General features: G+C 49.1%; 1 protein-coding gene across 12 annotated transcripts in view; it reads right to left on the bottom strand.

Moving 5' to 3' along the window:
• The window catches only part of PC (pyruvate carboxylase), a 99,443-nt gene that overhangs the window by 32,283 nt on the left and 42,744 nt on the right, over window positions 1-24,416 (bottom strand). The window contains exon 1 of one of the 12 annotated variants that reach the window (XM_027581523.2): window positions 17,100-17,454. The exons of 9 other annotated variants lie outside the window; for them this stretch is intronic. In XM_027581523.2, coding sequence (XP_027437324.1) covers window positions 17,100-17,135 — 36 coding nt within the window. In that variant the 5' untranslated portion in view covers window positions 17,136-17,454. Of the gene's footprint in view, window positions 1-16,506; window positions 16,760-17,099; window positions 17,455-24,416 lie in introns of those variants that run through there. 2 more of the 12 variants (XM_027581533.2, XM_027581535.2) reach the window with 2 other exon arrangements.

Below are 24,416 nucleotides of genomic sequence, written 5' to 3' on the forward strand. Positions count from 1 at the left end.
GTAACGAGCAGCAAGGAAGAGCAACACCCACGGCCCCCGGGAGGGCCGCTCGGTCCTGAGACCCCTCAGGTCACACACCGGGTCCTCCCAACCGCTCCCCCCAGTTCCCTGCGCCCCAAGGGCAAGGGTATAGAGTCAAGGGAGGTGAGACCCAGGCAGGCCAGATGGCACTGCCCCTGGCCCCCAGGCCCTGGAGAGGCTCCACCCGGGGCGGGGGGGCAGGTGGCAGACAGAGCCCGGGCAACCAGGGAAGGGCAGCCAGGCAGGACAGGGACGCCACACACCCCTCAGCTTCCACAAAGCGGCCCCGGGCTGACGGGCAGGCGGCATGGCAAGGACCCCTTTCTAGGAAGCCACCAGCCCCGGGCAGAGCCGCAGTGACCAGCGGGTGCCAGGGAAGCGACTGCCTCAGTCTCTCCTCCAAGGCCGGCGATGAGCCGCCCTCGAGTCCCACTGCACCCAGGCTTTCCGACCCACGTCCGCGTCAGCCTTCAGTATGAATGGACAACCAAGATCACCAGCTGTTTGAGGCGATCACCCCGAACTTACCAAAACAAATGGGGAATAAAACAGGGAACTCTGAGGAGAAGAGTAATATGGAGAGCAGATAGTTAGGAAAAAAAAACTATAATTAATCTCGGAGAAGTAAGAGAAGCTATTGCATTGAGAGGCGGCAGCTATTTTAAAGGCAACGAGAAAGAGCTCTAGGAAATTAAAAATAGAGTTGCAGACATTTTTAACCATAATAAATAGAAGAATGAGAAGACAGTTGAGGACACTGCCCAGAGAGCAGAACAGGAAGACTGGCACAAAGCAGTCCCGGTGCTGGGGACGTGCACTCCGGCGGCGGTGGCGAGGGCGTTTGGAGATGCCAGCGTGATGCCGCAAGTCCCACCTGGCAAGGGGACCGGGCGGGATCCACCAGCTTCCTGCATGAGTTTGCTGGCACAAGCGTCACAAATCACCACAGACTTGGCGGCTTAAAGCAACAAAGATCTATTCCCTCTCCGTTTTGGAGGCCAGAAGTCCAGCATCAGTTACATGGGCTCAAATCAAGGTGCTGGCAGGGCCATGATCCCCCCAGAGTCTTGGGAGAGGGTGTCCTATCCCACGGCCCCCTGCTTGAGGTGCCTGCCAGACACCTCTGCTTGTGGCCACATCCCTCCAGTCTTGGCCTCTGAGGACACTTGGCCTTCCCTGCCTTGTGTAATCTCCTACCTCTCTCTCCCAAGGACACGTGTGACAGCATTAAAAGGGTCCCCAGATAATCCAGGGTCATCTCCCCATGTCAATCAAGGTCCTTCCCCTCATCACCTCTGCAAAAACCCTTTTGCCATTTACAGCATCCAGGGATGAGGACCCAGAGATCTTTGGGGGCCACTATCCAGGCTACTACACTTCCAAAAAGGAGAATGAGAAGAAGGTCACGTAACGGTCTTTGACAGGGACACTGAGCCAGAAGCTATTTCTGAGGGAAGATGTCCTCCAACCTAGAACTCTCCACCCAGTTAGACTAGCAATCAAGTGCGGCGGAGGGGGGGGCGGGGAGCGCAAAATAAAGACCTTTTAGGGCACATCCAGCAAAGGCAAGCTCACTGCCCATGAGCCCATTTGCCTGGGAAGCTCCTGATGAAGGGGCACTAACAAGACGAGGGAATAAATAAACCAAAATGAGGAAGGTGGGAGCCGGCACAGAAAGAGGTGAGGGGGGCTCTCGGAAAGATGGTGACAGAGAACCACTGCCCGGACTACAGCAGAGGCCAGGAGAAGGAGAGACAGGAGAAGGAGAGAAAGGGAGTATTAGATTGCCTGAAGCCCCTGAAAGAATGGAGAGGAGATGGCAATCTGCAATTTAGGGATGAAGAATGAGGCAAACAGTAACTCCAGGAAACTGAGAGGTTATACAAGAAAATGTTACCACATATGCACCTAGGGTTCTCAAGCGTGAATATTTACTTGATTTTAATAATGTACAAACTGAAAATATACTTAAACAAAAATGGTTACCTAACCAGGGAAAGTGGTACAGGTCGGGGGCTGGGGTGGAGGGAGCGAAGTCTTCCACAGCAGAGCCCAGCAGACAGAGTCAAAGGCCCTGTGCAAACAGGGGTGTCAGCAGCTAGGAGTAACGTGTTTGCCTCTGGAGAGACAATCAGGGAGGGCAGGCTGGGCAGGGGACTGATGGGAGTTTTTTTAGGGCCTCCTGACACAATTTGACTTCCCCAAGTGTTCACATATATTATTTTGATAAAATTACAGTTAAAGTTAACAAAAGGAAAAGCAACTCAACAAACAGCTGCAATTTTTCTTGCTCTTATTCCAATCCCATCCCCCACCCCTTTCCTCCTCCCCTGATCCCCAGGGGCTACCACAAGCCAGTCCCTCGGGGTGCTCCCCCTTCGTGGATTTTACACTGATTAGATAGATATGTACCCAGAACATACACTTGTGTTTCAATTTTTCCATAAACGAAATACTGTCATTTTTTAACTCACTTTTTTTACCCAACATATTTGGAATCTATCCACACTGATACAAGTCGATATAGCTCATTGATTTTAATGGCTGTATAATAGTATACGTACTACAGCTCATCCATGCTCAAATGAGGGACACAGACCAGAGGTTGTCTCCAAATTTTAGCTATTAAAAACTGTGATGTATAGATTGGCAAATGGATCATTGTTGAAACTGGGGGACAGGTACATGAAATTCATTGTACTATTTGCTCCAATTTTTATGGATGTTTGGAAACAACCATAATAATCTCAATTAAAATGTTAAAAAATGAATAACCTTGAACCCGTATACAAAATGTACAGGAACTTCTCCAGGGCCTACACATAGAATTGGAACTGCTGCCTCAGATGGCAGGCACATTTTACTTTTTTTTTTTTTTTTTTTTTTTTAGCAAGTGTGTGCGTGTGCACAAGTGGGGAGGAGGGCAGAGGCAGAGGCGGAGAGAGAATCCCAAGCGGGCCCACACTCAGGGCAGAGCCTGACGCTGGGCTCAATCTCACGACCCTGAGATCATGGCCTGAGCTGAAATCAAGACTCAGAAAGTCAACTGACGGCCACCCAGGTGCCCGCGGCAGGCACATTTTAAACGTCAATACTGCCAAGTAGCTCTCTAAAGCAGTTGTCCCAATAACTGATGCAGCCACCAGAAGCACAACAGAAATTTCTATTTCCCTACATCTCTGCAACTCTTCATCAGACTTTGATTTTTGTCAATCCCATGGGTAGAAAATCGTTTCTCTGATTATCAGTAAACCTGGATATTTTCTCAGAATTGTTGAGATTATTTTTAGGTTTTCTCTTTTATGAATCACCTGTTCATATTATTTGCCCCTTTTTCTACTGGACTGGTTGTCTTTTTATTACTGAGTTGTAGTAAGTCTTTATGTATTCTAGATATGAACCATGCTCCATTATATACATGGCAGGCATCTTCCTGCATGACGGAGTAGTTAGTAAGTCCTAGGAAGAGCAGAGGAAGAGGAAGTGGGGAAGGCAGTAAGAGATGGAGCAAGCCCAGGGCAGGTCTCCCTGGTACAGGTGAAAGACTGACCATGAAGTTGATAGAGAACACCTCCCTCCTCTGAGACCAAAGCACCTACATTTGCTGGGACAGCCCCAGGGGAAATATGCCAGTGCCCAGCCACAGGCAGCTATAATATGTAGCTGGCTGGGACCCACTGTCACCTGATGCACTGACTGGGCCAAGGCCTGAAATGACCAGTAGCTCTTGCACGGTGGCTCTCCGGGCTGAGAAGCCCAGACATCTCATTCCAGGAGGCACAACCGGAAGAGCAGCAGCCCAAGGAAGATAAATCTGCAGATGGCAGGGCATCCTGTTCACATCCAAACTCCTTGTTAGCAGCAGCTGTTCCAAGAACCAGGAATAATGAGTCCAAGCTGCATCAGAGATGACTGATATTTAACTTTAAGAAAAACTGTCTGGTCAGTCAGATCAGCAAAAGATACAGATTAGACAGAACAGTGGCATTTCCCTCTGAGGGGGTGTTAAAAGAATTCAGACAGTTTTCTGAATGAGTCGGTTTAGGTCAAGTGACTCTTTTGGAATAGGAAAATGTTCGACCGGTTGTATGAGACTTCTTCAATTTCTGTTGTGATTATCCTTGGAGAATGGGGAAGAAAGCAGTTTCCTACCTGTGTTTTGGCATGTTCCTACAAAATGCTGTTTTAATATTCTTTCTTTAGAGGACCAAAAGCAAAAGTTAAACATGTTTGGAGTTTAGATATTAAGTATGTTTTACTTTACAGCATAGTGTGGATCAGAGACCTGTAGCCCTCAGCACAACCTGGCCGGAGAACCACGAGCAGCAAGACCGCTCACTTCAGTCTCCTCCCACGCTCCCGACTCTGTTCTCAACCAACATAAAACTACCTGAGGGCTGCTATTCAGTCAAAATCTGATTTTCAGATAAATAACATTTTTTTCAAAGTGTGAGTATATCCCATGCACTATTTGGGGCATATTACAAAATTATTTGTTGTTTATCCGAAAATTAAATTTAACTAGGCATCCTGTATTTTATCTGTATTTTACCCCAACAAGCCAGCAGTGCTGAGGGCCAACTGGGTGTGAGGAGGAAAGAAATATGTAAAGAGAATTCTCAGATGCTGGCACAGAGGGTGGGGACAACACTGGTTAAGATCCCGGGGTCCCACTGCCTGGGTTCAGATCAGGGCTCCACCAAGCCCACTGACTCTGGGCAAGTTGCTTAACCTCTGACCATCAATTTCTTCATCATAGTGACTTGCAGCAACGGCACGGGCACGTAGGGTTGTTACAAAGACCAAACGAGTTAATGCTTGTGAAGCCCTCAGATTAGTGCCTTGGCACAGAAGCAGCCTTTATTATAACTGTCAGCTTCTAGAATTAGAAGTTGCACCTCGGGGCTGGCCCTGTTTCTGATGGACAGAGGTGGCAGGGGAAGGGCTGTGAAGGGAGAGCCAGAGGACAGCCGAGGCCCAGTCGGGGCTGGGGCTGTGCCATGAAGCACTCTGTTTATTGCGAGGACACTGAAACACGCCTCGACCCCAACAAGACAGCCTAAGAAACAGGGTCCATCTGCCCAGCCGTATCATGTCACCAAGGACCCACCATGAGGATGCGGCTCACTCCTGCTCACTCCCACTGGCTCCCTGACTCTGCTTCTGTCCAACTCCGTGCTCAGTGGCATCACACTGGGGGCCTACACTTGGCCACAGTGGGCAGATGTATGCCACAGAAATTGGCAAACTCAGCAATCAGGGCCCTTTCCTCACCTCCTGGACAGCCGCCGAAAGAGCACCAGATGGCCCGAGCAGCCCACCTTGACGCAGAGATGAGGGTGTGTGTGTGTGTGTGTGTGTGTGTGTGCGCGCGCGCGCGCGTGTGTGTGTGTGTGTGTGTGTGTGTGTGTCTGGGTGAACGGCACCCCTTCTCCATTTTCTCTTTTGGCTACAGAACCCAGTAAAGAGGCCTCTGGTTTTTTTTTGTAAAAGCCTGTTGTACAAGTGCTTAATTCAGTTAAAACATGGGGGTGAGCTAAGGAAGAAATAAATTTGGCACTCTCTCCATGTCTTAAGGCAGCTCAGAAGCCATTCCGCAACACCAATTAACCTGTGAGAATATCAAACTAAAGATTCTTTGGATAATCTCATTTAACAACATGATAATTATTCTTTTGTTTTCTAAGGGACTGATTTCTTTGTTCGTATCCTTGACACTTTGTCTCGCCGCCCCCCCCCCCCCCCCCCCCTGCCGCCCGACCAACACAGGCATTTGCAGGTTGAAGTGTGAGGATTTTAAAATAATAGCTGTTGGAGGGCGCCTGGGTGGCTCAGATGGTTGAGCGTCTGCCTTCGGCTCGGGTCATGATCCCGGGGTCCTGGGATCGAGCCCCGCATCGGGCTCCCTGCTCCGCGGAAGCCTGCTTCTCCCTCTCCCACTCCCCCTGCTTGTGTTCCCTCTCTCGCTGTGTCTGTCAAATAAATAAAATCTTTAATAAATAAATAAATATCTTTAAAATAATAGCTGTTGGATGCACATGTCAAATGTCTATTCTGTAACAGAACTTACCCCCTTCCTCCTCACCCTCCTCCTGCTCCCCCAAATGATATACACCCCAAAACCCAAATCCAACACTTCTTCCTGTCTTCCATCTCCCCAGGGACTAGGGCTTCAGTTTGGGGGTCATCTTCAGTTCTTCCCTCCCCCTTACCCACCATCTGGCCAAGGAGGCCTGTCAGTTCTCTTAAAGCCTTCATGTCCTCCTGCCTTTCATTTCTATGAACACACCCTAGATTATCCCCTTCTTGTTACTTCAACTAGTATGAAAGCCTCCTAACCATTACCAACCACTACCCTTGGTTAGATTTAGCTACCAGTCTGTGCTATATACTAGTGGTAGTTAGCACCCCCAAATATAGGCCTTATTTCACTCTCCTCTAACCGCCCCCCCCCCACTACCCACAGGTAAGCTCTCCCTCCCGCAGGCCCTCTCCTATTGTCAGTGCAACCTGCCTTTCCAGCCTGACTGCCCATCAGTCCTCAGCCTCCCGAATCTTGTAACTCCAGCCAGACTGCCTCTTTCTTGTTCCCAAAGAATCCAAGCACTCTCCATCTCCCTTGGAGCACGTCTTTCCCGGGATGCTCCCACCTGATCACCCTTCTCCTTGTGCTGATCTGTGCAAAGCCTACTTGTGGCATCTCATTTTCCTTTCTCCTGAAATCCCTCCAAAACTTGAGTGAAGAGTTTTTTGTTGTTGTTTTTAAAGCTCTAAAGCTCCAAGGACAGAGAGACCGGGAGAGGAGACCACAGCCATGCAACTCTGGAAGCTGGAAGGCAGCTCTTGATACCTGATCTTGAGGCCCCTATCGGGTGGTGGGGAAGGCTGCACATCCAGCAGTTTCCTCCCCAATCCACGAAAGACTAGGGAACCGTGGCTCCGGGGCCCCTGGGACTGGGAAGAACTGCTCCTCATGTGGCTGGAGACCACCCCTCTCCTGAAGAACAGACGTTTACTCTCTGGAGAGGGCACAGCCCAGGGTCTATAGTGGGAATTATGAGACACAGCTGAAGGCCTGGTTACCTTGTCAAAAATGGTGGAGGGATGTTAAGTAAGCCTACCTGTCTTGTCCCTTTACCCCACTCTGCTCCCACAACACAGCAGCCAGCCTGCTCTTCCCCTCCTCGGAGACCTGACCCAGCTCAAGAGGGAAGACCTCAGGATATTGACACTGAGGTTCCCCCACAAACGACACACATATCACCTACCGCGCAGGTTGGAAACCGGACTCCCAGGCAGCTTTTAGCCCCTGTGAGCAACCATGAGCAGGCAACCAAAGGTCACTGGGCAGTTGAGGACAGAGGCCCTCAAAGGTAGAGACCAAAAGAAAGCAGTAGAAAAAAGCAACTGGGAGGAAACAGCCTGCGTGAGGGGAAAAAAAAAGACAAACACGCATTGACATCCTCCAAGAAGCAAAGGCTACAGTACCAGAAAATCAATAGGCAGCTATGCACATATTGTTAAGGGCCCATTCAGAGAGCAAACAGAGCTCTTGGAAATTAAAAATATCATGGGAGAAACAAACAAACGAATCAACAGAAGGGTTGGAAGACAAGGTAGGGGAGACCTCCTAGAAATGGAAGCAGAAAGACAAACGGAAAATAGGCCCGAGAGCAAAGAGAATCAGAGGGCCTGTCCGAGGGCTCCTGACAGGAGGGCCGAACGACAGAAGCCTCAGAAAGCGAGAACAGAGAAAAACAAAGGGGTTCCAGCAAATTCAACAAACTCCCGGCACAGGAGCACATTTCCACACGGAAGGACACACCGAGAGCCAACAGGAGGGATGGACCCACACCCACGCCAGGCGCATTGTGAAATTTCAGGTCCTGTGAGTTCTCAGAAAAGGGGGGAAGGACACAAAGAATCCGACATCGGCGAGGTCTGGGTTTCTCAACAGCAACTCGGGAGGCCAGAAAAATTCAAAGCCATCCTTCAAAACTGCAAAGGAAAAATTATTTCAAACCTGAAACTCCTCATCCAGTTGAACTATCAATTATGTATGCAGGTAAAATAAAGATAGGGGCTGCCCTACCTGACCTCCCTGGCACTTGGCACTCCTTCTCAGGAAGCTACTGTAGACGAGCTCCACCAAAACAAGGTAGTGGCCAGGCCAGAAAGGGGGCAGGAGCTGCAATGACAGGCGGGGGGGGGGGGGGGGGGGGGGGGGGAGGCCGGAGAGCACACCATGCAAGGAGAGAGAGCGTGATGGGCAAGGCAAGGACTAGGCAGGACCCCCTCCGTGGGCACCCCTCTCTCCAGGGGACCTGAAGGAAAGTGGAGCCAGCATTCCTACTGATGGGACCCATGGTGAGCCTGGCTGAACACGACTGGGAGGCAGAGAGGGTGGTGTGAATGCCCCCCTTGCCTAAGCCTTCTGTCCCCATGCACCAGCAGGGGAAGATGTCAAACCTGCCCCACTGACAGGAGCTCTGCTATAGACATGTAAGTGTGTAGAATATTCCTAGGAGGAGACTCAAGGCGTGGGTAACAGCAGATGCCTTTGGGGAAGAGATATTAGGAAAAAGTCTATCTTTTACCATTTACCCTTCTCACTTTACATCATAGGACTGATTATTCAAAATATAAATACAGGGCACCTGGTGGCCCAGTTGGTTAAGCATCTGCCTTCGGCTCAGGTCATGATCCCAGGGTCGTCGGACTGAGTCCCACATTGCTCCCTGCTCAGCAGGAGTCTGCTTCTCTCTCTGCTCCCCCCCCCCCCCGGCTCATATTCTCTTCTCTTCCCCTCACATAAAAATAAATTTAAAAGAAAAAGTGAATACAATATACGACAAGGGGATCCTCCCATTCTCGAGGCCCCCGCCCACAGGGAGCCTTCCCCGGTTCCCCAGCCACGCTCCAGAGCCAGCCAGGTGTCCGGTGTCCTCTTGCTGCCTAACTCTCACTGGGTGCTATGTAGCTAGTGCTGGCTGAGGGGGGTGGACCTCAAGCTCTTTGTGGTCACAATCTCACTCATCTTTGAACATGCTCCAGGAGCTCTGCAGGGGAACTTTCATTTTCTGCCTATTGGATGCCAGGCTCCTTCTAGTTGGCTTAATTCACACCACAATCCCAGGGGTTCAACCCTCACTTTACTGATAAGAAAAAGCAGCCTCAGGAGGACCTCCAGGGAGAAGCCAACTCAAGAATCACCAAGCCAATCCAAATCCAGACCCCGTTTTTCATGAGAGTACCCAGTTTGGTGCCTGGTTCACAGTAGGGTTCTAGAACTGTTTAAACCAAAATGCAAACTGGGTTGGAATTAAATTTTTCCAGGGGGTCTTCCCATGCTCTGAGACCCAGAAAAAGAGGCAGAGGGTGCTCGGTGGCAGGTAGCACCCCCGCCCAGCCAGGAGAGCCAGCCGTTACAAAACAGTAGGAGTTTGCTCATGAAGTCACAGACAGCCTACAGGATTACCCCCCGGGGGCCAGGTCTGTGTGGGTTTTTTTAAACAGCTTTATTGAGATCGAATTCACATACCAGATAGTTCACACACTCAAGTACACAATTCAGTGGCGTTTAGTCTATGGAGCCGTGCATCCATCACCACAATCCATTCCAGAACACGTTCATACTGCTTAGCTGTCATTTCCGCCAACTCCCAGCTCACTAAGCTAACTCTCTGTCTCTCTGATTTGCCTACTCGGGACGTTTCATATAAAGGGAATAAGAAGGTCCCTCGTGTCTGGCTTCTTTCCCTCGGCATAAGGCGTTCGAGGTTCCTCCACGTTGCAGCAGGGGCCAGACCTTCATTCCCTTTCACTGACAAGCACTATCCCACTGTAGAGACAGACCACGTCTTACGTAATACCCATTCATGAGTTGATGGACATCCGGGTTGTTCCCACGTGTTGGCTGTGAGGAACGGTGCTATGAGCATGTGCGTGCAGGTTTTTGGGGGCACATGTGTTTCCTCTCTGGGCTAGGGACATGCAGCTGGATCTTACGGTGACTCTATAACTGCTTGAGGGGCTGCCGAACTGTTTGCCACAGCAGCGCTCCCGTTTTATAACCCACCAGCTCCTCCACATCCTTGCCAGCCCTTGTTACTGTCTTTCTTTTTGAGTAGCCGCCCTAGAGGGGATGAAGTGGTATCTCATTGTGGTTTTGATTTACATTTCCCTGATGGCTAATGATGTTGAGCATATTTTCATGGGCTTACTGGCCATGTCTATCTTTACTGGAAAAATGTCTACGCAGACCCCTTATCCATTTTTTATTTAAGATTTTATTTATTTGAGAGAGAGTGCACACGTGTGAGCACAACTGTCAGGGGGGAGGCACAGAGGCAGAGGGACAAGCAGAAACCCTGCTGAACGCGGGGCTCAATCCCAGGACCCTGAGATCATGACCTGAGCCAAATTCAGACGCTTAACCAACTGAGCCACCTAGGTGCCCCTTCCTTGTCCATTTTTAAGCTGGATGATTTGTCTTTTTACTGTTGAGTTGTAAGAGTTCTTTATATATTCTAGATACAAGTTCTAGATAGAAGTTCCCTATCAGATATAAGATTTGCAAAAATTTTCTCCCATTCTTTGCGTTGCCTTTTTGCTTTCTTGACAGTGTCCTTTGCTGCACAGTTTTTAATATTGATGAAGTCTGACTGATCTATTTTTTATTTTATTGCTTGTACTTTTGCTGTTGTAGCTAAGAAACCACGACCTACCCCAACATCACAAAGATTTATGATTATGTTTCCTTCTGGAAGTTTTATAGTTTTAGCTCTTGCATTCATGTCTTTGATCCATTTTGATTTTTGTCTGTGGTATAAGGTAGGTGTCCAATTTCATTCTTTGGCATGTGGACATCCACTTGTTCCAGCACCATTTGTTGAAAAGGCAATTCTCTCCCCATTAAATTGTCTTGGCACCCTTGTCAAAAATCAATTGACTGTTAGGTGTGAGGATTTATTTCTGGGCTCTCAATTTTATTCCACTGACCTATATGTCTGTCTTTACGCCAGCACCACACTGTCTTGATTACTGTAGTTTTGTACAAAGTTCTGAAATCAGAAAGTGAGTCCTTCAACTGTGTTCTTTCCCAAGACTCTTCTGGTTGTCTGCTTCCCCCTTGCATTCCCGTGTGGATTCTAGGATCATCTTGTCAGTTTCTGCACTAAAGGCAGGTGGGATTGTGAAAGACCCTGCATTGAATCTGTGGCTCATTTTGGGGAATACTGCCATTTTAACAGTATTAAGTGTTCTGATCCATGAACATGGGGGGTCCGTTTATTCAGGTGGTCTTAAATTTTTTTCAACAATGTTTTATGCTGTTAGAAGTTTTACATTTCTTTGTTAAATTTATTCTTAAGAATTTTATTCTCCTTGATGCTGTTCTATATGAAATTGTTTTCATTTTCAATTTGTTCGCTGCTACTGTATAGAAATACAGTTGATTTTCGTATTGATCTGATGTCCTGCAACCCTGCTGAACTCTTTTATTCATTCATTTTAATAGGCTTTTAGTGGATTCCTTAGGTTTTCCTATACAAGATCATGTCAGCTGCAAATAAAGATACTTTTACTTCTTTTTTTCCAGTCTGTATGCCTCTCATTTCATTATCTCTCCTAATTGCCCCTGATGACCAAATTTGAAACTGGTGACTAATTTTGATTTGGAGGTAGCCCCTTCCCAAAAAGCAGTAGCTGCTCTGACCTACAGGAAGCCAGAGGACTCATTCCTCTGCTTGTCACGCTTGTTGAGTGGATGTTTCCATACAGTTTTAGCCTTTAGGAGAGGCTTCCTGGTTGGTTACTCTCTGCTCTGCGCCCAGGGAATCTGAGACCTGTGAAAGGGCTCCCTTTGCAGGCTGGCTTCCTGCACGTTCAACCACTGGGAGGCACAAGCAGGAGAGCGAGCATGGGTTTATCTTTCCCATTCTCTATGGGCTTGGGTGCCACAGTCCTGACTGGGGGTGCGTCCCGCCACTATGACAGTCCCTGCTGGGCGTTCCCGCCTCCATGCTGCCAACCCTTCCTGGAGTCTAGAGGAAACACAGTTTCCTCTCCCAACCTGGAAGTAATGGCTTCCTACTGCTGTCCATCCTGGGTGCCTCAACTCCCCTGGTTCAGCGCCTGATTTGCTTTGCCTGATTAATTCAGTTTCTCAGAATCAGTGTGTGACCTCAGCTATTCCTAGCCAGCCTTTACCGTTATTCCACTAGACACCACCCCCCAAGCATCCCTTTGGGAGGAAGGGATAGAACCTGGCTCACTAGAAAACTTGGTTCTCTGGGTAAACAGGTCACTGAAGTGTCCAGTCCATGAGCCAAGGAGACGGTGAGGAAGTTCAAAGGCCAAGTGCTTCAGTTCCAAGAAGGAAGAAAGTAAACAACAACCCAGACAGGATATGACCTTGACTGTGGCTGCCGCTACTTGCTCTCCCCTATTCTTGACCCCAAGACACACGTGGGCAGCCCCCTGATCTGACCTTTCACCCTCTGCTTTGGAATTTGAGCACAAAACCTGGACTAAAGACTTTTCCAAGACAGAGTCATAGACCCTCAATGATTGTTGGTTTCATCCTCATGACCACAGCCACGTGGCAAAGTGTCAGAGCCACTGATAATGTCTGCGTGGGGCTTGCTACTGGGTGCCAGCCACTGCATTAAGTGCGTCACATCATCCCATTTAATCATCCAAAACCTTGTCTGGCGGGTGTTACGGCCCCAGCTTTGTAAGTAAGGAAACAGAAAGTCGCGATAAATAGCTTGGCCATGGCTTCAAAGCCCAAAGGCACCCATACTCCAGTCTGCCCATCACCCCACACTGTGCCTCACTCATGGCACTAATTCCCAGGAGCCACCCGTGGACCCCATCCTAGCTACGTTACCAGTTACCACTCTCTCCCTTCCCTGCCTGTCAACCTCCAACTAGTCTTCCTCAACCGTCACACTTACCCTGGGCCACACCAGGGCACCCCATCGCCATGTGAAGAGCCTACCCTCCCCCTCCAGCTGGGTCAGCCCCACCCCCGTGTCACCCCTCTCCTACAGCCTTTCCTCGCACACTGGCTGTGCCCGGTCCCAGTTGTACTGCCCCACGGTGGTGGGAGCCCGACGAGCACCCAGCTAAGTGGGGCAGAGCCTTCCCCGAGGGTGTTTTGGAGCTCTGCAGCAGTGACCAGAGGCTCCCAGTGGCCCTTAGTCTGGTGTGCACGTCCTGGGAGGGGAGAGCAGGGTGCCTGCCAGGACCTCTGGCAGCTCCAAGCCTTCACCTCTGGAGCAAGTTCTGACTTGCCAAGACTCACTTTTCTCCTCTCCGATAGCAGGGGACATGTTCATTTGAATATACTAGTTTCTCCTCAGTGTTGAGAAGTTAGATTGAGAATTCCCTGGGAAGGAAGACGCCTCCCAGCTGAGAACTTCAGGCTTCGTGGGAGACAGGCTTTAGGGACCTGAGGTAGTAAGTGAATTTCAAAAGTCCCAGGCGACAGACTGCCCTTCTCATCTTCTCAGTCCCAACCCAAAGGGTACCCACTCCAGGACGTCTCCTCAGTGCCACCCACCCTCCGAGGGAAGAAATTATGTGTTTTACTAATTACAAAAACAATAATTAATTATAGCTCTAAGTGTCTGTGCAGTGCCAGACCGCTGGACGAGGTCATTTTCCAACGCTTAGGAGGTGGGTATTGTTCCATTTGACAGTTTTATTGAGCTGTAACTTGCATGCTATATTTACATTCAACAACAATATACTTCTGGCTCTCTGCAGTTTATAAGGTACTTTAAAAGACTTTAGTCATTTGCTACTAACAGCAACTTTGCCTCGTAGGAAGGGCAAGCATTACCTCCATTTTATAGATAAAGGAAATGCGGCTTTCCAGGCCCATCTGCTGACCCCCATCACTTCTTGAATTCCTTGCTGATGCCTGACACCACAGTGTTCTTTCAAGCAACTCACTGTGTCCACAGTCCCAGGAGCTGGGGCTTTGGAAGGATAAAGGGAAAAACAGCCAGGGTCCTGCCCCACAACCCCGCCCCGCTTAGGTGAGGCAGGAACCTCCCACCCTGGAGGGCGGAGAAGCCTTGATGAAGTGGAGGAGGGGCCAGATGCTGTTGCGATTCCCTGGAAAGGGCAAAGTCTTTGAGTCAGAAAAGTCAGTTCAAATTCCAGTTTTGCCACTGTCTGGTCGAATGACCTTGGGGAAATCACTCCACCTCACTGCCGTTGTGTGATATAGTGATGTAAGAACTATAGAATTTGGTTTTCCTCCCTGGTTCCTGGCACAAAGCTCCTAAAACCCTTGGAATTTCTTGAGTGGCAGGGGAGACAGGAGCAACTTTTCTTATTCATAATAAGCCCCTTTCAACCACACCTGATTTTATACTAATGAAGTGACCCCTGGTGGACCCCTAGATAGCTTCAGGCAGGGGTTGCTTGCCAGAGGAACCAACCACATGAGTAGAAGGTTGGAACTTCCACTGGGAGGGGCTAGGGACCAGAGATTGAGTTAATCACCAATGGCCAATGATTTGGCCAAGCGTGCCTATGTAATGGAGCCTCTATAAAAACTCTAAACGATGAGGTTCAGAGAGCTTCCAGGATGGTGAATGCATCCACACGCCAATAGGATGGTGCACCCCAATCCATGGGGACAGAAGCTCCTACAGTCAGACTTTACATATGTACCTCTTAATCTGGATGTCCATCTGTATCCTTTATAATAAGCTGGTAATAGTAAGGAAAGCAGTTTTCTGAGTTCTGTGAACAGTTCTAAAAACTTATCAAACCTGAGGAGGGGATTATGGTCATCTCCAATTTATGGCTGGTTGGTCAGAGGTCCAGAAGGCTAGGCCAGGTCTTGTGACTGGTGTCTGAAGTGGGGGCCGTCTTGTGGGTCTGAGCCCTTCACCCATGGGGTCTGTGCTAAATCTGGGTAGTGTTGGAACTGAATTGAGTTGAAGGATACCCTGTTGGTGTCTGAGGAGAACTGAAGAATTGGTTCGTGTGAGGAAAAAAACCCACATATTTAGTGTCAGAGGTGTTATGAGTAAAAAAACAGTTTGGAACCTGTTAGTCCGTCGATGAAACAGACTTATCACCCAGCACAGGTGGCTGACAATTAAGCAACCTGCCGTATGAGAAACCTCAGACTGTCCCCCTTAAGTTTCATAAACTAGAAGCCGCAATTCGTACTCCAAGGACGAGGATTAGATTTCATACAATTGGAGCCATCACGTGTTTATTCAGCACCTACTGCCCGTAACACACACTTGAGAGACAGAGGATAATATAAAAACCCAGGGCCTCTGCCTTCATGAAATTTTCTGTCTGGTGAGGAGACAAGACTAGCACACTTGAAATATAAGGGATATTAAACAGCCAGCATAAGCAAAGGAACCGCTCGAGGGAAAAGGGAGATTGGAGAAGGGTAAAGCAGTTGAGGAGAGTTAAGTAAGTGGCATGGAGGAAGGGCTTGACCTGGGCTCAGAGGAAGGATCCACTCCAGAGGCCCCAGCGGGGGGCGGCACCTGGCCCGCAGGACATCAGCACCTGCTCAATGTGGACCAGTGGTAAGAGGGAACCGCAGGGCCCACCGGCCTCTCCCTGTAAGCATGGTCTTGCCTGATTAGTTTAGAGTCATGGCTGAGTGACACCAAGTAGATACTGATCAGGTGAGAAGTCTGGTATAGAACCAACAAAAGATGAAATTGGAGAGGTTTAGTGAAATGATAGGCAGAGAAAAAGTGTTCATTCATTCATTCACTCAATAGTGATTGAGCCTTCACAACACACCAGGTACTATTAGGCACTGGAGATACAGCTGAACAAGAGAGAAGAGGTCCCTGCCTTCACGAAACTGAGGGTTTCCTTTCTAGCCAGGAGCAAACCAAGTGCACAAACGAGATCATTCCAGACCCAGCCCTTCAGGTTTGTAAGCAGGAACTGTCCTCTTGCCTTGGACTTCCTCCTGATGACAGGTCTCCCTTTGAGTCACCCAACAGGGAATAAAGTCCAGAAGCCACATCCCTCCATCCCTGGTCCATCCCCAACACCAGGAGAAAAGGCACATTTCTCACCAACTTCTGCTCTGGGAAGTTTGGAACAAAGCAAAGGGAAATTAAGTCCTCCTTTTCACTTGTTCCTCAAACCACACACACACACACACACACACACACACACACACACACACACACACACACACCACACACACACACACAGAGTCTGTTACTCCCTTCTTAAATTCTTACCCCATGACCTGGACAATCTGGCCTGTTTGCAGTGGAGAGAACCAGTAGCCATTTGAGGCCCTTAAGTCTCTCTGCCGCCAGAACTTAGGGAAAGGTTTTCTTCTAAGCAAAAGTTGGTTCCCTTTACACCTGAGCAGTGGGTCCTGCTCAAAGCCAGAAATTTGTTCTCCCAAAAGGTGGGGAGTTACATGCTTTCCCTTCACTGCTCTCTAGGACGTAATCATAAACTCACCTCTTGAAGAGAATTGATGTTGGCCCTTCCATTTCCCAGATTCCTAAAGGAGAGCCAGGCCTCCCTGTTCTGCAGCTCCAGAGCATTTCGTCAAGGCCCGAGCTGGCCAAGGAGCTGGAGCACAGCACGTGTGGGCCCCTGAGCCCCTGGCCTGGTGCTGTACTCAGAGCGGACCCTTCTCCTGACCACTTGCTACTTCACCATTTCCATAAGGGATCTTTCCCACCACACAAAGGCATTCTGGCCCAGAGCTGTGGGACCGATGGCACATCCACGGCACATCTTCCTCTGTCCCCAAGGTCTCAAGCAGAATCCATTTTATCAAGTAGGGTTTGCCCACTTTGGGCTCCTTGGTTTTGACCATCCCTCACCAGGGCTGCCCCCACAGGCTCGTGAGCAATGATCCAGCCCACCTGTTCCCTGGATTCCTGTCTCCAAGGACTGTTCCCAGAATCCCTCTGCCCTCTTCTCTCTAGTAGCAAAAGACTGCCAAGTTCCAGAGGGAAGAGAAACAAGTGGTCCGCCACCAGCGATCATCAGTGCACACCCCCACCCAGGACAGTGTGCCCAGGACTGCTGAGAGGTGGTCTTACCATGGCGGCTGGTCTGCAGAGCCCCAGGGAGTCCATGGCGTTCCTGGTACTGGAATACCCAAATCTAGGCCCTCTGCCCACTGCCTGTTTATAATTGACGTTCTAGGTTAAGCCTCTGTCAATGACTTTCTAGAATTATCCCCTCCCTACAGCTCAGAGGAGAGAGAGCTGCTTGTGAGCCAATCTCAGCAGTAGACCTTGAACAGCTTGTTTGAGAGAAGGGAAAAAACAAAACCAGGTCAGGGGTGAGCTGGGAGAGGGCGGACAAAAACACTGCCTATGGGTTAGCGGGAAGGATTAAAGGGCAGTGTGTTTGGCCTCTACCAAGAAAAGAGGGCCAAGGACAGGAGAACCAGCCAGGTGAGAGAGCTTCTGGCCTAAGGAAAGGAACAGAGGATCTGACAGGAGAAGAAAAAATGAGGACTTTGAGGTCTTCCTCCTTCTGCTGAGACCTCACCAAATCTCAGGTTGTCCCCCTGGAATCTGGAGACATCCCGGTCCTTTCTCCCGTGGGGCCAGGAGACAGGATTCCTCCCAAGGGCACATGTTACCTAGTGGCTCTTGTGAGCTCTTAGCCTGGTCTGACTTCATTAGCAAGATTTTTAAATGCTTGAACATATTATTAAACCCACTCAGATAAATTATTTAACATAGTGTTATCCCAAAGACTACTCCAGTCCAGAACAGGGATAGAGTACCTACCCAGTGGATGCCACCCCACTATCACCAAAATAAAAACCAGCCCAGGCTGAGCTCAGACAAGAGTTCTTGGAGGAAGCACAGTCCAAAAGTCACTGTTCTATCTTTGCTTAGCTTCCTGAACCTGAGGTTTATCAGCCAGAGAAAGGCCTTCCCTACTTGAGTGCTTACTCAGGACAAGGCAGGTCGCATCCAGAGAAACAGGAAGAATGCTCCTGCTAATGAAATGTGGGCATGCCTGACCTGGGCGGAGGTTCTAAGTCAGGTGCGAGCCTGACCGTCAGGAGTCCCTGGGAGACCCGCAAGTTAAATGCAAACTCAGCACAGGAAGGAACCTGCTTACTCCTCTCAGTTCCAGGACCTCACCCAGTACAGGTACTCTGCTTTCTCCAGAGCTGACAACAAGCAGCTTTCCCCCTCCCCTCTAGCCCACCAAGGAAGGGTGCGAACCACTAATAAACCCTGACAAAGGCAGGCAGCTGCAGATCCCAGAGGAGGCCAGTGATATTCCAGAGGGGGCCCTGCCCAGGAACAGGAAGAGTAGAGGGTCAGCTGGGATGCCGGAGTGGGAAACCAGCAGAGGCTCCCTGCATACACTGCTCCGGCTTCTGAGCTGTGCCAGGCCTCGTCCTCCTGCGCCATCGGGACAGGCACCCAGGGTGGCTTCCCCAGCTGAAGGCAGAGCAGTGCCACAGGCTCCCACATCCACCTTGAGAGTGGCCGTCTGGCTGATGAACCACTGACAGGGTTAGCCAGAGGGAAAAGCTGGCAGCAGGTTGGCACATGGCCTCGGCCTCATCCGGGGCAGGGTCAGGAGCAAGAATGGTCTGAGGGACATCTCTACAGCATGAGATATTAGTCCGGGGCTTGCACGCACCTTACCTCAATCTCCCTACGCCACGGGGACGAAGACAGGATAGGGACATTTATCCCCACGATGGAGGGAAACAGGGCCCCTCCCGACACAATGCAGAAACAAGTCCAAGAAGGACTGGACAGTCGGAGGCTACTTGGGGAAAGGCACAAACTCTGGGTGAGGGCCCCCGGATAGGAAGTGGCCGAAATCAGGGAAGATGGGACTCCCTTCACCTACGCTCTGGATGTGCTGACAATACGGGTTACAGAAGGGGTTGATGCTTGCTGCTCACGAGGATGAACGGGCATGAGAGAAGAACGGGGCTTCAAAGTGACACGCACCCGGGCTTTGATCTTAGCTCTGCTGTGTGTGTGTGTGTGTGTGTGTGTGTGTGTGTGTGTGTGTGTGACCCTGGGCAGGTCCCTTAACCTCCAAGTGTGTGTGTGTGTGTGTGTGTGTGTGCGTGTGTGTGTGACCCTGGACAGGTCCCTTAACCTCCAAGTGTGTGTGTGTGTGTGTGTGTGTGTGTGTGTGTGTGTGTGTGTGTGACCCTGGGCAGGTCCCTTAACCTCCAAGTGTGTGTGTGTGTGTGTGTGTGTGTGACCCTGGGCAGGTCCCTTAACCTCCAAGTGTGTGTGTGTGTGTGTGTGTGTGTGTGTGTGTGTGTGTGTGTGTGACCCTGGGCAGGTCCCTTAACCTCCAAGCCTCAATTCAATTATTTGTAAAACGGGGATCAACAACACATAGCTTGCAGGGCTGTTTGTGAGGGCTCGACGGATTTGATCACTGTGAACAGCCAGCTTCGACTTCCAACTGTTCAAGTAGAACATTCTTCATGAGAGAAGAGCGCAGTCCAGAAGGAGAAACATATCCTAACATTCTACTGTTTCTCCAACTTGTTAATTTCCCAGCACTGAGGAACTCAATGACAGGAGGACGAGGGCAAGGGGAAAGACTGGTGGTCGAATAGGCTCGGTGAGAAGGTTGGGCACATGTCCTCCTTTCTCTGTAACCTCCTGGACACCCACAGCCATCACAGAAGTGCCACAAAACCTGGCACCTCTGTCCCCACAGCACCCGGGGCAGGACAAGATCAAGGAAGCAAGTCACCTAGCTTTGAGCAGGGATAGTCCCAGGAGCAGAGACCTGAGTTCTGAGACCTAAGAGGACCCTCGGGCCTCCCTAGGGTTGGTCGGCGGGGGCTGGGGAGGGGCGCTGATGCCACTCCCCATGGGACACTTCTCACGAGCCCCAGCTGTGTCCGTGCGTGCTTCATTTCTAGCACTCGGAGATTAAGGCAGAAAAACAGGAACCTTCAGGAACAGGTGTCTCTACTTTTCCAGATTAGAAGCTGCCCGGGACTCGGCCTGCGGCGGGCACTTCACAGGCTGTTACCGAACTGCACCAAGAATACTATCGCCAGGGCCGCGGTACCTTGTTTTCTGTTGCACACAGTGCAGCCTGCCCAGCTGTCTCTCTCAGCAGTGGGGACACAGAGCGACAGAGGGCCAGGGGTGGGTCTTGCCCTCACGGCGTTAGGGCCAGGGAAGACACTAGACATGTAAAGAAGTGAAATGAACTGCTCAGCACAGTGACTACAGTAAATGATACCATACTGTATATTTGAAAGTTGCTAAGAGAGTAGATCTTAAAAGTTCTCATCACAAGAAAAACAAAAGTGTAAGTATGGGCGGTGATGGATATTAACTAGACTTACTGTGATTGTCTCACAATACATACTGTACATACATACATACTGAATCATTATCTTGTATACTTGAAAGTAGTATCAATTACACCTCAATAAAAGAAGGAAAGGTGAGGCTGGGTGGCTCAGTCCCTTAAGTGTCTGCCTTTGGCTTAGGTCATGATCTCAGGGTCCTGGGATCAAGCCCTGGATTGGGCTCCCTGCTCAGTGGGGAGTCTGCTTGTCCCTCTCCCTCTCCCCTCCCCTGCTCATGCTCTCTCTCGCTCTCTCTCTCTCAAATAAAGGAATAAAATCTTAAAAAAAAAAGAAAAACAAATAAAGGGGGAAAAAGTCAAATGAAGTGTGGTGGGGGCGCCTGGGTGGCTCAGTCATTAAGCGTCTGCCTTCGGCTCAGGTCATGATCCCAGGGTCCTGGGATTGAGCCCCGCATCGGGCTCCCTGCTCGGCGGGAAGCCTGCTTCTCCCTCTCCCTCTCCCCCCCGCTTGTGTTCCCTCTCTCGCTGTGTCTCTGTCAAATAAATAAATAAAATCTTAATAAAAAAAATGAAGTGTGGTGGGTACTATCATATATAGAAATAAGCAGCAGGTGTCGGCTCTAAGCTAGGAGTAGGCGAAGGGTGATTCGAGGATCCAGAAGGGCATCACAGGAGGGAGCCTGAAAGATGAGGAGAGGGACAGGTGGTCTGGAGGGAAGGGAGGAAGGGCAAGCATCCAGGAAGAGGGAGCAGTGTGACAGGGACACCACCTGGCTTTGCGTGTTCACAGCCATGCATACCTTGGCACGGCTGGGGCAGCAGGTGCCAGAACAAGGCTGGGGAGGAAGGCAAGCAAGCTCACTGCATCACAGAAACAATCATCTGTGCCACTGCTTTCAATCTAAGCAGAACATCCAGCATCAAAAACTGTACCGGTTAGGGCTGCCTGGGTGGCTCAGTCAGTTAGGCATCTACCTCTGGCTCAGATCATGGTCTCAGGGTCGTGGGATCGAGCCCCACGTCAGGCTCCCTGCTCCGAGGGGAGTTTGCTTCTCCCTCTGCTCCTCCCCACCCTCGTGCTTGCTGGCTCGCTCCCTTTCTTTCTCTCTCAAATAAATAAAATCTTTTTTTAAAAAACTGCACCAATTAACCTTCTAAACAGTTGTAAAGTACTGTCAAGGCCACCAGTTACTACTACTTCATAGTTGTTTTCTTACTTTAGAAAAACAGAAGTGGGAGTAGGGAGTCAGGGTCTGGCTCAGTTAAACCAATGGCAAAGATATTCAGTGCTGTTCTGGTTCATGGGTCACTCAGATGTGTAAACAACACCGTAGACCCTGGGTGCGACAGACCAGATGTCAGCTCTGCTCTGGGGGTGGAGATGCGGCCGACAAGAACAGATCTTGCATCTCTCCCGTGCCTCTTGTCTCACACCAGCAGGGCAGCTGGGACCCCTCTAATGGCCTTTCCCCCATTCTTCTATATCACCCCAAATCCAGCCATAGAGGCATTGAGGTTCTGTGACTTCTATGGAGCAAAGGACACAGGCAGAATGTCTTTCATTTATTCAAAAAGCTTGGAAGGAATGTCCACTGGGTAATGAAAATGATGCTAGGTGCTCTAGAGAAACAAAGAGGGAGAGAGTCACCCCCAGAAAGGAGAAGCAAGCCAATCATTTTGAGATACCAGCTCCAGGCCAATGATCAAATGCTTCTGGATTGATCCAAATCAATCTTGGTGTTGATGAGCCTCAGTTTCCAAGAAAGGCCCCCATTCCCTCCCTCCTCCCCACACCTCCCCCTCTTTCAGCACCACAACTGGAGCTTTTGGAACAGTTGGAACAGTGCTGAATACGTAACTCACTCTTTGACCTGGGAGTTTCCATGACCCTTTGAACTTTCACCTCCTGGTCTATATAATGCAGAGTGATCTTGTGGAGTTGTTCTCAGAACTTAATTAGGTCACATATTTTAGAAATACCTAGGAGAGTCTGGCATAATAGAGATGCCCAGAAAAGTGACCCCAGTGGTCAACCCTTGTGATGTGAGCCTTAATCCTTCTCTTCCCTTCATGCCCTGGGGCTTAATATAAGAGAGGTAGAGACACAAACACAAGTGGGGGGTGGGGGGGCAAGAATAGAGTATCAGGGGCACCTGGAGGCTCAGTCCGTTAAGAGTCTGCCTTTGGCTCAGGTCATGATCTTGGGGTCCTAGGATTGGAGCCCTGTATCAGGCTCCCTGCTGGATGGGGAGCCTGCTTCTCCCTCTCCCTCTGCCCCCCACCCCGCACTCACTCTCTCTTTAATAAATTAAAAAAAAAAATAGAGTGTCAGTCCCATGCAGGATGATGCCTGGAAAGAGTGGGCTATGATTCAGAAAAATCCTGGTCCTACTTCTGCTACCACTAATCAGTGCTGTGCTGAGAAGCAAGTCACCTTGCACTCTGAGCTGCAGTTTCTTCAACTACTAGGCCAGGGACAATAAGACCATGCCTTCTTCACAAGGGCAGTAACAAAAAATAAACAAGAAAATCTCTACTGCAATGCACTGTGCTACCAAAGTGCCAGGCCTTATGGAGACTCGGTCTAGTTGAGGAGACAGTCAGGAGGGGGGAGGGGGGTGTTAAACAATAAAGTTAAATCAATATACAGTAAGACAAGAATCAGAAAGAGGGGGTGGGAGGGATGGGGTGGCTGGGTGATGGACACTGGGGAGGGTATGTGCTATGGTGAGCGCTGTGAATGGTGTGAGACTGATGAATCACAGACCTGTACCCCTGAAACAAATAATACATTGTATGTTAATAAAAAAAGTTTTTTATAAAGAATCAAAAAGAATAAAACACTGAGGAACAAATTTAACAAAAGAAGTGCAAGATACACTGAAAACTACAAAATATCACTGAAAAAATTTGAAGACCTGAACAAAAAAGAAAAACACCTCATGTTCATGGATCAGAGACTGAAATATTGTTAAGATGGCAATACTGCCCCAAATGATTCAACACAAACCCTAACAAAAATGGCAGCTTACTTTAGTTGCAGAAATTGACCAGATGATCCTAAAATTCATAAGGGAATGCAAAGGAACCAGAACCACCACAAGAATCTTGAAAAACACAGTTGGAGGATTCACACTTGCCGATTCCAAAACTCACTAGAAAGCTACAGTAATCAAGATGGTGGCGGGGGCGGGGGGGGGGGGGAGTGACGGGTGGTACTGGGATAGGGATAGAGATACAGATCCATGGGATAGACTTGAGAGCCCGTAAGACCCTCATAGTTACAGTCAATTGATCTTCAGCAGGGTGTCAAAACGATTCAACAAATGGTGCTGTAATGACTGGAGAGCCACAAGCAAAAGAATGAATTTGGACCCCCACCTCACACCATTTAAAGAAATTCACACAAAATGGATTAGACTTAAACGCAAGGGCTAAAACTATAACTCTTGGGATAAAATATAAATCTTTGTGGCCTTGGTTTCTTAGCTCTGACAGAAGACTTGTGAGAAACCAAAGAAAACAGATAAATTGGCTTCATCAAAATAAAAAAACTTTTGTGCTCCCAAGGACACCAAGAAAGAGAAAAGACAACCCCACAGGATGGGAGAAAGTTTTTACAAATCATGTAATCTTCTAAGGGTCTAATATCCAGAATATATATTTAGAAAAAAATTCTTAATACCTCAGCCACAAAAATACAAACGTCTTCATTAAAAATGAGCAGGAGATTTGAACAGATATTTCTCCAAAGACATATAAGTGGCCAATAAGTACATGAAGAGATGCTCAACATCATTAGGGAAATGCAAATCAAAACCACAATGAGATATATACTTCATACCCACCAGGGTGGCTATAATCAACAAGCCAATCACAAGTACTGGTGATGATACGGAGAAATCAGAACCCTCATACACTACTGGTGGGAATATAAAACAGTGCAGCCACTTTGGAAAACTGTTTGTGGAGTTCCTCAAATGATTAAATACTGAGTTATCATGCAATCTGGCTCCTAGATAAGATTCTCAAAAGGATCACAGCAGCATTGTTCATGATAACCAAAAAGTGGAAACAAC

Source organism: Zalophus californianus, chromosome 11, assembly GCF_009762305.2.
Source record: "Zalophus californianus isolate mZalCal1 chromosome 11, mZalCal1.pri.v2, whole genome shotgun sequence".
Taxonomy (NCBI): Eukaryota; Metazoa; Chordata; class Mammalia; order Carnivora; family Otariidae; genus Zalophus; species Zalophus californianus.